Source organism: Ammospiza caudacuta, chromosome 23 (genome assembly GCF_027887145.1).
Source record: "Ammospiza caudacuta isolate bAmmCau1 chromosome 23, bAmmCau1.pri, whole genome shotgun sequence".
Taxonomy (NCBI): domain Eukaryota; kingdom Metazoa; phylum Chordata; class Aves; order Passeriformes; family Passerellidae; genus Ammospiza; species Ammospiza caudacuta.
The window spans coordinates 9,130,865-9,144,557 of NC_080615.1; the positions used below are offsets into that span (position 1 = coordinate 9,130,865).

Sequence of the window (13,693 nt, forward strand, 5' to 3'; positions counted from 1 at the left end):
GAGGAAGGGGTCCGGGGCCGCACCGGGCCCGGCTGGGTCCACGCGAGCCGTGCCCAGCCCGAGCCGAACCCGAGCCGTGCCGAACTTGGCCGAGCCGAGCCGAACGAGGGCGGGACCTGGGCGGAGCATGGGGGCGTGGTTCACAGGGGGCGCGGCTCGGCGGCGGCCTGCCCGCGAGGCGCCTCTCGGCCGCCAGGGGGCGCGCGCGGTGTAGGCGGCTCGCACGTGGCTCGGCGGCCGTGAGGCGCGCGCAAGCGCACGCGCGGTGCCTGCACGCGCGCCGCTCAGGCGGCCCCCGCAGCCCCGCCCCCCTGCTCTCGGCCAATGGGGCCGCGGCTCCCGTTCGTGACGGCTTCCGGCTTCCCCCGACGTGGCCCAATGGGCGTGCGCGCGCTGTGCGATTGGCGCGCGGGGCCGGCCCTGGCAGCCGCGCCAATGGGCGCGTGCCGCGTGCCGGCGGGGGCGGGGCCAGACGGCGGGGCCGCCGCGGCGGGGCTGCTCCGCGCGCCGGGCCGAGCCGAGCCGAGTGCAGCCGAGCCCCGCCGAGCGGTGCCCTCAGAGCATGGCGCGGTTTCCCGGCCGGGCGCTGCCCTGGCTGCTTCTCTTCAGCTTCCTACCCGCTGCAGGTACGTGCGCGACGGTGCGGGAGGCGGCAGCTCCCCGGGCGCTGCCTGCTGGGCCGCGACGCCGACGGTGTGGGGCCGGCGGGGAGGAGCGGCCGGTGCGTGGGTGCCTCCCCAGCACCCTGTCCGGGCCCCTGCCTGTCTCGGCCGCCCACACCGGGAGCAGGTTCTCACCGAGGGTTTGTCTCCAGAGCCGGTGGCGGTGATGTCGGTGGACGTGGGCAGTGAGTCGATGAAGATCGCCATCGTGAAGCCTGGAGTGCCCATGGAGATCGTCCTGAACAAGTGAGCGGCCACGGGACGGTCCCGGGGGGATCCGGCCTGTCTTGCAGCCCCCCGCCAGCGCCGGGAGCGGACGGCGGGGGAGGCTGGCCGGGACAAGCCGTCCCTGTTCCTCTCTAGCCGGAGGAAGGCTCCCATTCTCCCACGCAGGCTTGTGACTCGGTCTTGGCCCGGGTGGGGGCTACGGGGCATCCTCCAGGGCACTTTGTTAACTCACCTTTAAGGTGTTCGGGTGCGCTTTGAGTACCTTTCCAGCGGGTGCGGAAAGCCCACGTGGTTAAGAACACATTGTGTTGCCAACCCAAAAGGGCACCCAGTCCCCTGATCCTTAGTTCCCCTAAGGGAGCCCAGAGCTAGGTTTGTTTTGCTGCAGCTGTTTAAAGCCCGCACTTGTAACACAGGTAAATCTCTTGCATTCAGCTGCTGCTGTAGCCCATCCTCAAGCCACTGAGTGAAGAATCTGCAGGTGAGAGAGGGCATATGATTAGGAACATCTTCGGTTTCTGGGAGTCTGGAGATAACAAGGATGTTTCTTACCCACCTCCCTGAAATTCAGCAGTGATAGATAGAATAAGGGAACTGTCTTGCCTTGCCTATGGGTGGAGGAAAGCAAAAATAGTGTCATCAAAAGCACTGAAGTGGTGGTGGTGGTGGTGGGGCCTTGTCTAGTAGCCCCTCACCTGAGCAGAGGCTGACCCCCCTCTCCAAACACTTTCCCTTAGTCCTTCTGGAATGGGAACAACATCTGTCTTCACTGGAGACTGGAATGTTCACGTTTTCCACTGGTTTGTTCCTCCCTCTCTGTTCTCAGGGAGTCACGAAGGAAAACACCTGTGGCTGTTTCCTTGAAGGAGAATGAGCGTCTCTTTGGTGATGGTGCGCTGGGGATGGTAAGAGTTCCTGTTTGCAGAATACATGTATCCCACATTGTCACAAAGGTCTGAGACAGTGTTTTATTGCTGTCCTGCGTGCCCCATCTCCTTGATGTGTTACGGGCTCTGTGTAGGGGCTGTGTGCTCCTACTCCCACAGTAGGAGTTGTTCCCCTCGTAGTCTGGGAGGGATCGCTTTGACGGCAGCGTAACTGAAGGGATGCAAGTGGGTGATGTGTTTTTTCCTGCAGTCCATAAGGACGCCCAAGGTGGCGTTCCGATACTTCCAGGATCTGCTGGGTAAGCGGATCGATAATCCCCACGTGGCGCTGTACCAGTCCCGCTTCCCGGAGCACGAGCTGGTGAAGGATGAGACCAGACAGACTGTTATCTTCAAGTTGTCCCCGTAAGTGGCTGCTTTTAGGTTCTTTGTGGGATGGATGTCAGCTACCAGGCTTCTGAAGCTTGCTGTTGATGCCATCATTTTCTTTCCCATTGCAGAACGATATGGTATTCTCCCGAGGAGATGCTGGGGATGGTCCTGAACTATTCACGTGGTCTGGCTGAGGAATTTGCAGGTTGGAAGGGTTTAGCTTTTTCTTGTCTATGTGTGTATGAGTTCACGCACTATAGGATTTGAGGAGAGACCAAAAGCATTCAGAAACCCAAGGTTTTTGGAAACAGGATATTGGTTCTCTCCAGCTGTAGGCTGTAAGCAAGACTTAGAAGCTATCCAGTTATCATTTGTTTCTAATATGATGCAAGTTTGGGATCATGGATCTCTATCTCTGTTTACCACCTAGTCTTGCAATGAAGGAGCCTTACAGGCAATCTCTGGAGAAAAGTGTTTTCTTTATCATGTGTATGATCAGAGTGGAGGCACATGGAATGTGGCTGCTGGGGAGGGTGGAAATGGTTCTGTGAAGGCTGTGCTGTAGCTTTTCTGGATGGAAACTTGCTGTTGGAGGTGAACTAAAAGAGCAGAAATGGCCCTTTGCTGTGAGGCTTGCTAACAGAGAGGATGCTGTCGTGTGTATTTCATGCTGTGTTACTAATGAAATACCATAGTAATGAAAAGTGGATAAATTACTAGGAGGTTTTGTCATGTGGTCAGTGATGCTCCAGCCAGTCCAAAGACTTTTTACTGGAGGGTGAATATGATGCAGTGGCAGTGTAAGGCTCCATGAAGATAGTATTTGTTGGAATGGAAGGCTGCCCAGAGCATTTGAGAGTATCCTGACACATGAAAGAGCAGGCAGTAGACTTGTGGCTTTGTGTGAATATGCCAGGTCTGCTTGGTTTCAGCAGGATACAGAGATTCATCCCTAGGGATCCTGGCTACTGCTGCAGGGTTGCATTCTTTGTGGGTCTTTGCCTCTGGTCCTCTGGGTTTGCTGCTGTCACTCCATCTCAACAAGTCTTTGCATGTGGCTACACTGATGCGGAATTCCCTGCAACTGTTTCAGAACAGCCCATCAAAGATGCAGTGATCACAGTTCCTGCCTACTTCAACCAAGCCGAGAGGAGAGCGGTTCTGCACGCGGCCCGCATGGCTGACCTCAAGGTGCTGCAGCTGATCAACGACAACACGGCTGTAGCGCTGAACTATGGGGTTTTTAGGAGGAAAGACATCAATGCCACGGCACAGGTAGGTGCATTTGAGGGATGCGTAGAGTCCTGCCAAGTTGCCTGCATGCAGGAGAGAAAGTGCTTCAGAAGAAATGCAAAGAACTTGAAGTAGACTCTGCTGATCAAGCAATCTCCTCTGTTTTCATGTGGCTTGTCAATAAGACAAAGAGATTAAACGCTGTGTGCATGTATGGTGAAGCCTGAAAGCTGCTGGAGTGAGGACAGGTCCTGGAAGTTCCCATTTTGTAAACCTGGTCCTTGCCCATCAGCTGGGCAAAATAACAGCAGCAACTACTTGAAGTATTGGAACACTGACTCAGAAGTACTTGATTTACCTGAGGCTGAAGAAAGAGCAAAACTTTGGGTTTTGGACTGTGAAATAGATTAGAAGTTTTCTTGTCTCCTTCTGTCAAACATAACCCTGAACATCACCCGTGTTTGGTCAAAAATGGTATAAAGTAGTCCAGGGAGTAGGTAGTTGCGGCCTGTATCACACTGAAAGGTTCTTTACTTATTTGTGGGGGGATGTCCAGGTGTTTCTGCTTCACTGTCCCGACTTTTCTTTCCAGAATATCATGTTTTACGACATGGGAGCAGGAAGCACTGTTTGTACTATTGTTACTTATCAGACAGTGAAAACTAAGGACTCGGGAACCCAACCTCAACTGCAGATCCAAGGCATTGGGTAAGAATTCCACACAAGTTGCACAAAATCCACAGGTCTCAGAAAAGAAACCATTTGTTTCACAATCTTCATCATGTAGAATTTTGCAGTGAAGCTTCAGTACAGTAATTTGGATGGCTGATGGGGAGCAAGAAGGCTTCAGTTGGGAATAATTTTGGTATTGCTGTCTTTTACAGAAGGTAGCTGAGAGCTTCCAGGAGCCTAGGAGGGGACCAGCATACTTAGTTTGCTTTAAGCTTTCCTTTGTTAGCCTCAAACCACATAAACCTATTCCATTGCATGTAATCTTTTAAGTCTATCAGTTGGAAAAGAGGAGTATGCTTCTAGAGAGGAATGAAAATGCAGTGGACTCAATGCATTGCCAAATAAGGAGGATGGTGCTGTGCATACCCAGCCCAGCAATTTTAATTCCAAAGCATTTATATTCCTGTTTTCAAGATACTGAGACCCGATACAGTTGTCCATTGGTTTCTTGGCTGTTTTACATGCTTGGCAATAAGGCATTTACCTAAAATATAATGAAATTTGCTGTTGAAAGGCTGTTGTGGTGATGAATCTCTTATTTCCATCTTTCTTTCATTATAACGTGTTATTTTGGGGACAATCTTTGTTGTTTCACAGTCATGACAGCTGATAATACTGCACCTATTTTTGACCACTTGCTGCTCTGCATATTTGTGAAATAATACATGAAATTTGTTTGTGTTTCAGTTTGGTTCCGGTTTTTACACCTCTGTTCATTCTTTTGCTCAGGTTTGACCGTACTCTTGGAGGTTTAGAGATGGAGCTTCGTCTCCGGGACTACTTGGCAAAGCTCTTTAATGAGCAGCACCCTTCCAAAGATGTCCAGAAAAATCCTCGGGCCATGGCCAAGCTGCTGAAGGAGGCCAACCGATTGAAAACTGTGCTGAGTGCCAATGCCGACCACATGGCACAGGTCTGACCTTCTCCTGGGCGTTCCTGCATTTTTTGGGCTGAGTGTGGGGTGGTTGAGGACTGGTGTAAGGGAACGCTGTCCCTCTGCAGTGCAGGTCTGCTGAGGAGCATCGCTCCCGGTGGTCCCTCTCAGCTTGTGCCCGCTTGGTAGCACCGGTGATTGAGTGGATTGAAGAAGAGTTATTCGTGTCAAGTATGTTAAATAAACTTTCACTGAGAGAAGCTGTCTGTTACACCCATGTTCCATCCTCTCATCACCTTAGCAATGATAGGGTTCAGATGAGTGTGGTTAGGTCTGTTGTGCGTTACAAAAGCCAGAACTTTTTGCACACTGGACAAAGATTTTGCGTAGAAAAAGCTCCACAATTAATTTCATTCTGACTGTTTTTTGGGGTTTTTTTCTGGACAGATCGAGGGACTACTGGATGACATAGACTTCAAAGCCAAAGTCTCAAGACAAGAATTTGAGGATTTGTGTTCTGACTTGTTCAAGCGTGTCCCAGGACCCGTGCAGCAGGCTCTGAGTAGCGCAGAGATGAACATGGTGGGTTTAAGAGAATGCATTACCAAACCTGAAGCTAGTGTGTGTGGAGCTACTGCCACATCATGATTGAGGCATCAGTGGTTGTGTTAGCAGGACTGTTCGGAGGTAGATGCCTGCTATTGTGTCAGTGATTTTGGTGCTACAGAGTTTGCCTGCTGCAGTGTCAAGCAGGAGTGTCACACTTGCCCTGCACTATCCACCAGAAATTAGGGACTTGGAGGAGGGGCTTCTTAATCTTAAAGCATTTTACTCCTCCATTTGAAATAATGATGTTTCCTCTTTTTGTCTTGGATACTGGTTCTGGTCTCACTCCTGAAGTTTTAACTGAATGAGTCTGGATACAGAATTATGGATGTTTGGGCTTCTCCTTTGCACACTCCCTAAATTGAGCTCTGTTGTGGGCTGCAGTTGAACCAAACCTGAGGCAGTCCTTTGGAGAGAGTCACTGTGGGTTAAATGCTCACTTTGTAGGTTGCCACAGCTCTTGAGCAGCTTTGGGCTCTGATGTTCAGTGCAAGACACTGAGTTACCTCTTAAAGGCTGGATTTCTGTCTGTTCAGATCCAGCCAGCTCTTGGTGTCACTGTCTCCTGTGGCACTGAGCTAGTTTGTGTAATTTTGAATCAAGTCCCATGTTTCAGGTGGCTTGAAGCCACAGTCAGGTTGTCACTGTTGCACAGACCTGACCCCAGGTGCCTGGTTGTTGGCACGGCTGATGTCTGTCTGAGATCTGTTGGGTGCCGGCCTGCACGGGGACAGCAGGGTCTAGTGTGGGTGTTCTCTAAGAACCATGTCAGCACATGGTGACTGGGGCAGGAGCGTAAGGAAGCCCTGGACTTAGCTTTCCAAAATTGCTTTCTTAAGACAAGGTGACTGTTTCCAATCCCTAGGATGGAATTGACCAGGTGATTCTAGTTGGAGGTGCCACACGGGTCCCCAAAGTGCAGGAGGTTTTGCTGAAAGCTGTGGGCAAGTGAGTATGTGAGGCCCCCTTCTAGTCTGTCTCCCATTGACAAGCTGCTGTTTATGTAGAGGCTGCAAACTTCATATGTGTTGCTTTTTGCTTCGTAGAGAAGAGCTGGGCAAGAATATCAATGCTGATGAGGCTGCTGCTATGGGTGCAGTCTACCAGGCAGCTGCTCTAAGCAAAGCCTTTAAGGTGAAGCCCTTCATTGTTCGGGATGCTGCTGTATTTCCTATCCAGGTAACCTTTGGTTTTCCTTCTCTTCTGCAAGCTATGATGGGGCTGTGATGGGAGAAGCAATCCAGGCTGGAACCTCATGGCTTCCTTTGAGTATGGAAGCTCTGGAGAGATTTCTGCTAATCTAATAACAAAAGCAGAAGGAAGTCTTCTTTATAATAGAAATGCAGTATTCAAGGAGTTAGGCATATGCAAACACCAGTTGAGGAATATTTGCCTGCCCCCAGCCTTGAGGCCGAGCAGCCGAACACTGGTGATGTAAGATGCCACAGTTTGCAGTTGCTGAATCTTAATTTCTATTTTTCGTGCAGGTGGAGTTTACTCGTGAAGTTGAGGAGGATGATAAATCCAGGAGTTTAAAGCATAACAAGAGGATTTTGTTCCAGCGCATGGCGCCCTATCCCCAGCGCAAAGTGATCACTTTTAACCGCTACACAGATGACTTTGAGTTCTATGTCAACTACGGAGATCTGACATTCCTGAGTCAGGATGACCTGCGGTGAGTTGGGCCCAGCACCCAGGCCAGCAGCTCTGTGGCAATGCAACTTGCCTGGCTGGAAATGTATTGCCAGTGCGTGGGACTGGCACTGGCGCATCTGTTCTCTGAGCTGCGTGTCCTTTAGCCCTGCCAGTTCCTGCTTTTTGCAGTTGCCCATCGCCACCAGCCTGAATGAGAGCAGCGATTGGCTGTTCTGCAGCACTGTTATCCTGAGTTGTCTCTCTGCTTTTGTCTCTGTACCATCAGAGTTTTTGGTTCTCTCAATCTCACTACTGTGAGGCTAAAGGGAGTTGGGGACAGTTTCAAGAAGCACTCAGACTATGAATCCAAAGGCATCAAAGCACACTTCAACATGGATGAGAGTGGTGTACTGAGTCTTGACCGGGTAAGCACCACCATTGGGATGGTTGTCAGCTGATGTATTTTCAATTTTATCCCTCTCTCTGGTCCCTGCTTAAAACTAATCCTGAGCTTCTATTTCCAAGGTGGAATCAGTGTTTGAGACCCTGGTGGAAGACAAGCTGGAGGAGGAGTCAACACTGACAAGTAAATGTGGAACTTTGATATTCATACTGACTGTTTTGTTACCTGTAGTGGCTGAAATAACTACAAGTGTTGTGTTTCTTTGGGGTGTGGAAGTTACACAGTCTGACTGTATGTGTGTCTGTGCACACAAGGACACGGAGGGAGGTTGCAGAAGTGTGAGTCTGGAGTGTGTGAAGCTCACCTACACCACCAAGGGAGCCCTGGTGATCGTTGCGGTTGTGAGGAGAAGGACTGAGAGCTGAAGATTACTTTCCTCCTCTGGATATGTAACTTTCTGAATTTTCTGTCTCCCATCATCAGAACTTGGAAACACTATCTCAAGCCTGTTTGGGGGTGGTGGCCCTACACCAGAGACCGGAGAGAACCTGACAGACTCAGTTCAGGTGAGCCCCAGGGTGACTGCTACTGAAAGGAAGGCCTTTTGTCTTGCTGTGGCAGTTCTGTAGAATTACCTGTTCTGTGAAACACTGCATGGAATTTCTGCATTTAAAACATAAATTTTGTTTTCCCTTTACTTGTTTGTGATGACCAGGAAGAGGAAGAGAGCCTAGCAGAAACAGGTAAAGAAGAGCAGGGGGAGAAACAAGACCAGAAAAGCCATACTGTAGATGCTGATGAAGAGCATGGACAAGAGAAACAGCAGACTTCAGATCAAGAAGAAACTGCCTCTCCAAAAGTAGAGTCAGAGAGAAAGGAAGAAGGCGAGAAATTAGAGCCTCAGGTGAGCATCAGATTGAAGGAATGGGGTGGGTTTAGTATGCAAGAAATGTAATTTCCTCAGTGGAATTCTCCCTCCTCTGAAGTGCCCTGGCTTTGAAAAAAATTGCAGAATCTGAAAATCTGTTCTCTGGCTTGAGAATGTACTTTGTGTTACAGGATCCCAAAGAAAACAGAGAAACTGCAAAAGAGGAAGACCTGTCCAAAAGTTCCAGTGACAGCATAGCTACCAAATCAGAGGAGGAGAAAATCAAAGCACCCAAGAAGCAGAAGCTTGTCCATGAGATCACAATGGAGCTGGATGTAAATGATGTGCCTGACCTGGAGGAAGATGAACTGAAGAGCTCGATGAAAAAGTAGGTTTGAAATGGCTCTGCTAAGTTAGAACTCTAGATGAAGGAAGGGAATTGCTTTGGGATGGTGATGACTCACACAGGGCACTGCTGACCTCAGAAGCTGGTGTGTGTGATGTGCTGCTCAACAAAGGGCACTTGCTAACTTTTGATTTTTGTTCTCTTTGCATGTTAGACTCCAAGAGCTGACAATCAGAGATCTAGAGAAACAGGAAAGAGAAAAATCAGCCAACAGCTTGGAGTCATTCATCTTTGAGACCCAGGTAAGAGAGGGATATAATGAAATGAGAATTCCAGGAGAGCAGTAGAAGTGTTTTGCACAGCTTTTGGCTGCTCTGAGTGCAGGGGAGTTGTTTGAGCTGGGGGCAACTGATTTGAAGAGCCCAGGTTTTGTCTTTCGCTCACTTTTCCTAATGCTATTAGGCTTCCCAGGCCCATGTTTCCTCAATACAAAATGAAGTTTCCCTTCAGCATGTCTAAAACATTGAACAATTGCCCCCAGAGTGTAAAGAAGCTACAACTTCTCAGGAACTGTTGTGTAGAAGAAACAATTAGTGTGAAGTGTATGTGAAATAATGACTGTTGCAGTGTTACCATCATGGAATGTGGGTGTGTCTACACCTGGTGTGTTTCATTGTGCTCCTGGCAATGCTAGGAGCAGAGCTCAGATTTGGGAGGGTGCAGGCAGCGGCCCACCCCAATCACAAGTGAGTGCTCTTGTTTTATGGTTCCAGGCTCAGTGGTGTTTGACCATTGCTTGCTGTTTTTTTAGGACAAGCTTTACCAAGAGGAGTATCAGTTTGTTTCGACAGAGGAGCAGAGAGAAGAAATTTCCAAAAAGCTTAGTGAGGCTTCCAGTTGGATGGAGGAGGAGGGCTATGCAGCTGCAACAAAGGTAGTACTGTGTGCAGTCAGGACACCAGTCAGCTGTCACTGACATGGAAGTGACCACAGAGACTGACAGAGCCTTTGTAATCTGGTTCTTGAGAGTTTCTTGGTTCCTCAGAGCATTATGCACAGAACAAAATAAGAAGTTATCCTAGCCATTGATGCTTCTACAAGAGCTTCAGCAGGAGCCTGTTGACTGAAAGCTTTGTCATGTGGCTCTTTTTACCGCACTGAAATGGTGTATTTGATAGAGTGAAAAACAAATGAAGTTAAAACTTCTGAAGTTGCCAGTGTTATACAGTGGTGAAATTAACTGTCTCATTTCTCCTCTCCCCCATTTTCAGGAGCTGAAAGACAAGCTTTCAGAGCTGAAAAAGCTTTGTAGGAACCTTTTCTTCCGTGTTGAGGAACGGAGAAAGTGGCCAGAACGCCTGGCTGCTCTGGAAAGTCTGCTCAATCACTCCACCATCTTTCTCAGGTAAGGACAGGCTTTTGGGAAGGAATGTCATGCAACTGGTTATGTAGGAGCTGCCATCAGAATGAGACCAGAGTGAATGTCAAAGTCAGTGGCAGTTCCTGAGAAAAGGTGAGCAGAACCCTGCTCCCCGGTGTCCTGTTCTGCAGGACCTGTGAACAGCCCCTTGTCCAAAATGGGGGCAAGAAGGGTCCAGTATGGTTGTTGTGATGTTTTTGTATTACTGAAGCTGTAAACACTGAGTTGCCAAAGTGCAGTCTGCTTGGCTTAACTAAAATAAGCTTTCTTTTCTACAAGGGGAGCCCGAATGATTCCAGAGTCTGACCAGATATTCACAGAAGTGGAACTGAGTACACTGGAAAAAGCCATCAATGAAACCACGGTACTGAAGGATGGAGTGATGCTGGAGGAGGGTGGGGGGTGGCAGTTTGCCTTATGGCCTATACTTTCACTCAGGATCGTGGAGTAGAATGTGCACATTTTGTTTTTGTGCCACCAGCAAACCTTTTGTGTGTTTCAGTGTTTCCTAATGTCCAGCCTGACCCCATTGTGTCTGGGAGGAATGGTGGTTCCTGTGTTGCATGTGGAATCATCTCCAGGGTGGGGGTGGAGCCCAGTGATCTGATTGCACTCGGTTTTTAAAGGCAGGCACTGGGTTTTGTTTCTCTTTTTCCCGTGTCTGGGTAAACTGAGAGGTTGGTGGAAATGTAGCACAGAGGAGAGCTGTCCTGAGTAAAGCAGAATAGCTTGGGGCAGTGACTTGGAGATACTGTGATATACAGCAGTTCCTGGAACCCAGAAGCATTCCAAAAGCACCTCTTCCCTCGCGTCCCACAGATCTGGAAAAATGAGACACTGGCTGAACAGAACAAGCTTACTCCTACTGAGAAACCTGTGCTGCTCTCTAAAGATATAGAGTTCAAGATAGCAGCCCTTGACAGGGAAGTGCAGTATCTCCTGAATAAAGCCAAGTTTGCAAAACCCAAACCCAAAAGGGAGAAGAATGCCACAAAAACTGATCCAGGCAAGAATACTACAGCAGCCCCTGAGACTGAGAATACTATCCCTCCCACGGAGGGGAAACAAGAAGGTAAGTAGCAGGCTTTGGAGCATGTATGTCACTCCCTATTATAATTACCATATGTAATACGTGGTGTTTCTCTTGATTGAATGGGAGTTAAAGAAGGGAGGACAGTAGTTAACTGTGAGATTAGGTGAGTTTCCTCTCAGTTTTCAAAGACAGCTGGGAAAATCTATGTATTGCAGTGTCCTTCATCCCCCACCATTTGTTTGGGTTTTTTGTGAAGAAACAGAAATTATTTATTAATTTCCCAGGATAGTCAGTACCTGTCTTGCTGGCTTGTTGACTTCTAGGAAAGATTAGCCATTGACTGCACTTCAGTGTACTGAGCTGAATACTCAAAGTCCTGTCCTAGATCAGTGAGTAGAATGAATTGTTGATGAGAAAGGTTCGTGGCCTAGATGGAACCCAGGGAAAAAAAAAAAATCTCTTGGGGCATTAGGACTTAGTTTTTTGAACTTTCTAAGATCCTCAGGTCTCAAGTGCCCTGGTCCTTTTAAATCTGGGTGCTGTTTGTCAGCATTCCTGCTGGTTCCTCTCAAGGGATCCTGCTCACAGTCACAGCTCCAAAGGTCATCTGCCTGTGCAACCAGTCAGTCTCCAGGGCTTCTGAGGACATAAAGCTTGGCACTCAGAGGGGAATACAGAGCAGTTTTGTGATGCTTCTCTTGAGAGCTGTAGAGTGATCTGCTGGGAGAGTGAGCTGTAACAGTCCTGCTGAGGCACCACAGCTGGCTGGTTTAACCTCACCTTTGCTCACCTCATCTCTTTGCATCTTGTTTCCTGTGTGTTCTCCCTTGACTTCTGTTTCTTTCTGCTTTAAACATAGACAAACCAGAGGATATTGATCCAGCCAAGGAACCTCCTACAGCTGAGAAAGCAGCAATAGATGAAAAGCCTGGATCAGACTCTGGTGGGTAAATGTTTTGCTAACAATCAGGAAATTGGGAGCTGCGAGTGCAAGGTGTCTGGGGGCTCCTTTGCAGATTTTTAGCTGTAAGAGGTAATATGATAGTAGAACCCCTGACTGCTCATCCATTGTTCATTCAGAGTGGAATTCTTATGCACCAGTGCTGCTTTGTGCCCCTGTCCCTGCAGTTTGCAGCCAGTCCCATGGCTGTGAGACAGGCTCTGCTTAGAGCTGCTGTGCCTCTCCTGCTGCCAGGGCAGCGCTGTGAACAGGGCCAGAGGGTTCATGGCTTCAGCCCCGTGGAGATGAGTAACAACCCCCAAAACCTCTTACCGTGGACTGCAAGTTTTGTGGCAAATTTTGCAAATGTCAGAGACTCTCAGTACTGCTTTGCATGCTGTGAAAACGACTGCAGTGTTGAAACTGAGTTTGCTTCATTATGCAGGGTCCAAAAAAGAGAAGGCAGAAGCTGGAAGAGAAAGCAGGAAAAACGATGAATTGTAACACCCTGAAGTCCTTCAAGTGTCAGCATCTATTTATTTCATAGTTACTTTCTTGTTTTTCTTATGGACCTGGTTAGTCATGATGTAAATGGAACACAATGGCAACACAATGGGATAGAGATGTAAATTTATTTTTATGTTCTTTCTGCGGATTTTGCCTCTACTAACTTAGTAAATTGGTTTTTGTTTTTCTTCTATTATGTGGGGCAGACTGCCCACCAAGAATTGTCTTTGTTTCAGTACAGAAGTCACCAAAGTGACTTTCCTGTGGGGAGAAAACAGTGCAGAAACATCTTAAGGTGTAGGAAGTAACCTGAAACATAAGCTCTGTGTCCCACCTCTTGTGAAGATGATTGCAGAAGGATATAGACCTGAAGTGCTGTTGTCTATGAGACTCTGACTTTGAGCAAATGTGTGATCACAGCTGGTGGGAGGTGTATTAATACTTGGATTCATGGTAAGGTGGAACAAGATTGGGAAGGCAGATGATCTGTGCTTTGAGATATGGCTGTGTCTGTTTTCAATAGGCTGTTTGTTAAAACTGTCTGTGCTCTCTAGCAGAGTCCAAGAACCATGATGCGAGACTTTTCAAAAAGATTCTGTTCATAGTTTTTAAAGTTCAGAAAAGGCAACACTGAATGCAGAGGAGAGGGAAAGATGGGCCGTGTTGGCACATCCTGTAGTCAGTCACAAGGACAGCGATACGGCTCAAACAACCAACCTGAAAAGTCTAACGGCAACTGCCTTCCTTCCTCGGTATTTTGTGCACTTGGACCGATTTAATCGTGTGACTGTCCCAGTCCCTGGCCGCGACCTCCTGCCTCCTCAGACCGTCCCTGCTGCTGCCACACACGCGAGCGGGGTCCGACGGCTGCGAATGTGCATCTGACATTGTTCTCCTTTCTGGCTCTTCAGCCGAAAATAAAAGCGACCCGTCCAGCGGGGCTGTGC

The 13,693-nt window shown here is 48.7% G+C and overlaps 1 protein-coding gene across 1 annotated transcript; it reads left to right on the forward strand.

Moving 5' to 3' along the window:
* Nucleotides 1–464: 464 nt before the first annotated feature.
* Nucleotides 465–13,686, forward strand: HYOU1 (hypoxia up-regulated 1). The gene is made up of 24 exons (XM_058819123.1): nucleotides 465–626; nucleotides 815–908; nucleotides 1,717–1,795; nucleotides 2,028–2,182; nucleotides 2,278–2,354; nucleotides 3,243–3,424; nucleotides 3,975–4,090; nucleotides 4,844–5,027; nucleotides 5,436–5,570; nucleotides 6,460–6,542; nucleotides 6,641–6,773; nucleotides 7,082–7,269; nucleotides 7,516–7,654; nucleotides 7,755–7,815; nucleotides 8,116–8,198; nucleotides 8,348–8,536; nucleotides 8,692–8,888; nucleotides 9,061–9,148; nucleotides 9,658–9,780; nucleotides 10,118–10,251; nucleotides 10,546–10,630; nucleotides 11,086–11,338; nucleotides 12,159–12,242; nucleotides 12,685–13,686. The coding sequence occupies exons 1-24, from the start codon at nucleotides 563–565 to the stop codon at nucleotides 12,741–12,743; spliced, it is 2,985 nt and encodes a 994-aa protein (XP_058675106.1). The 5' UTR covers nucleotides 465–562; the 3' UTR covers nucleotides 12,744–13,686.
* The last annotated feature ends 7 nt before the right edge of the window (nucleotides 13,687–13,693 follow it).

What these genes read in the sequence shown, in the direction of transcription:
- HYOU1 (XM_058819123.1), top strand. Translation starts at nt 563, where the DNA reads ATGGCGCGGTTTCCCGGCCGGGCGCTGCCCTGGCTGCTTCTCTTCAGC. An exon ending in CACTCCACCATCTTTCTCAG is followed by an intron (nt 10,252 to 10,545) that starts GTAAGGACAGGC and finishes CTTTTCTACAAG; the next exon opens with GGGAGCCCGAATGATTCCAG. An exon ending in AAGCCATCAATGAAACCACG is followed by an intron (nt 10,631 to 11,085) that starts GTACTGAAGGAT and finishes CGCGTCCCACAG; the next exon opens with ATCTGGAAAAATGAGACACT.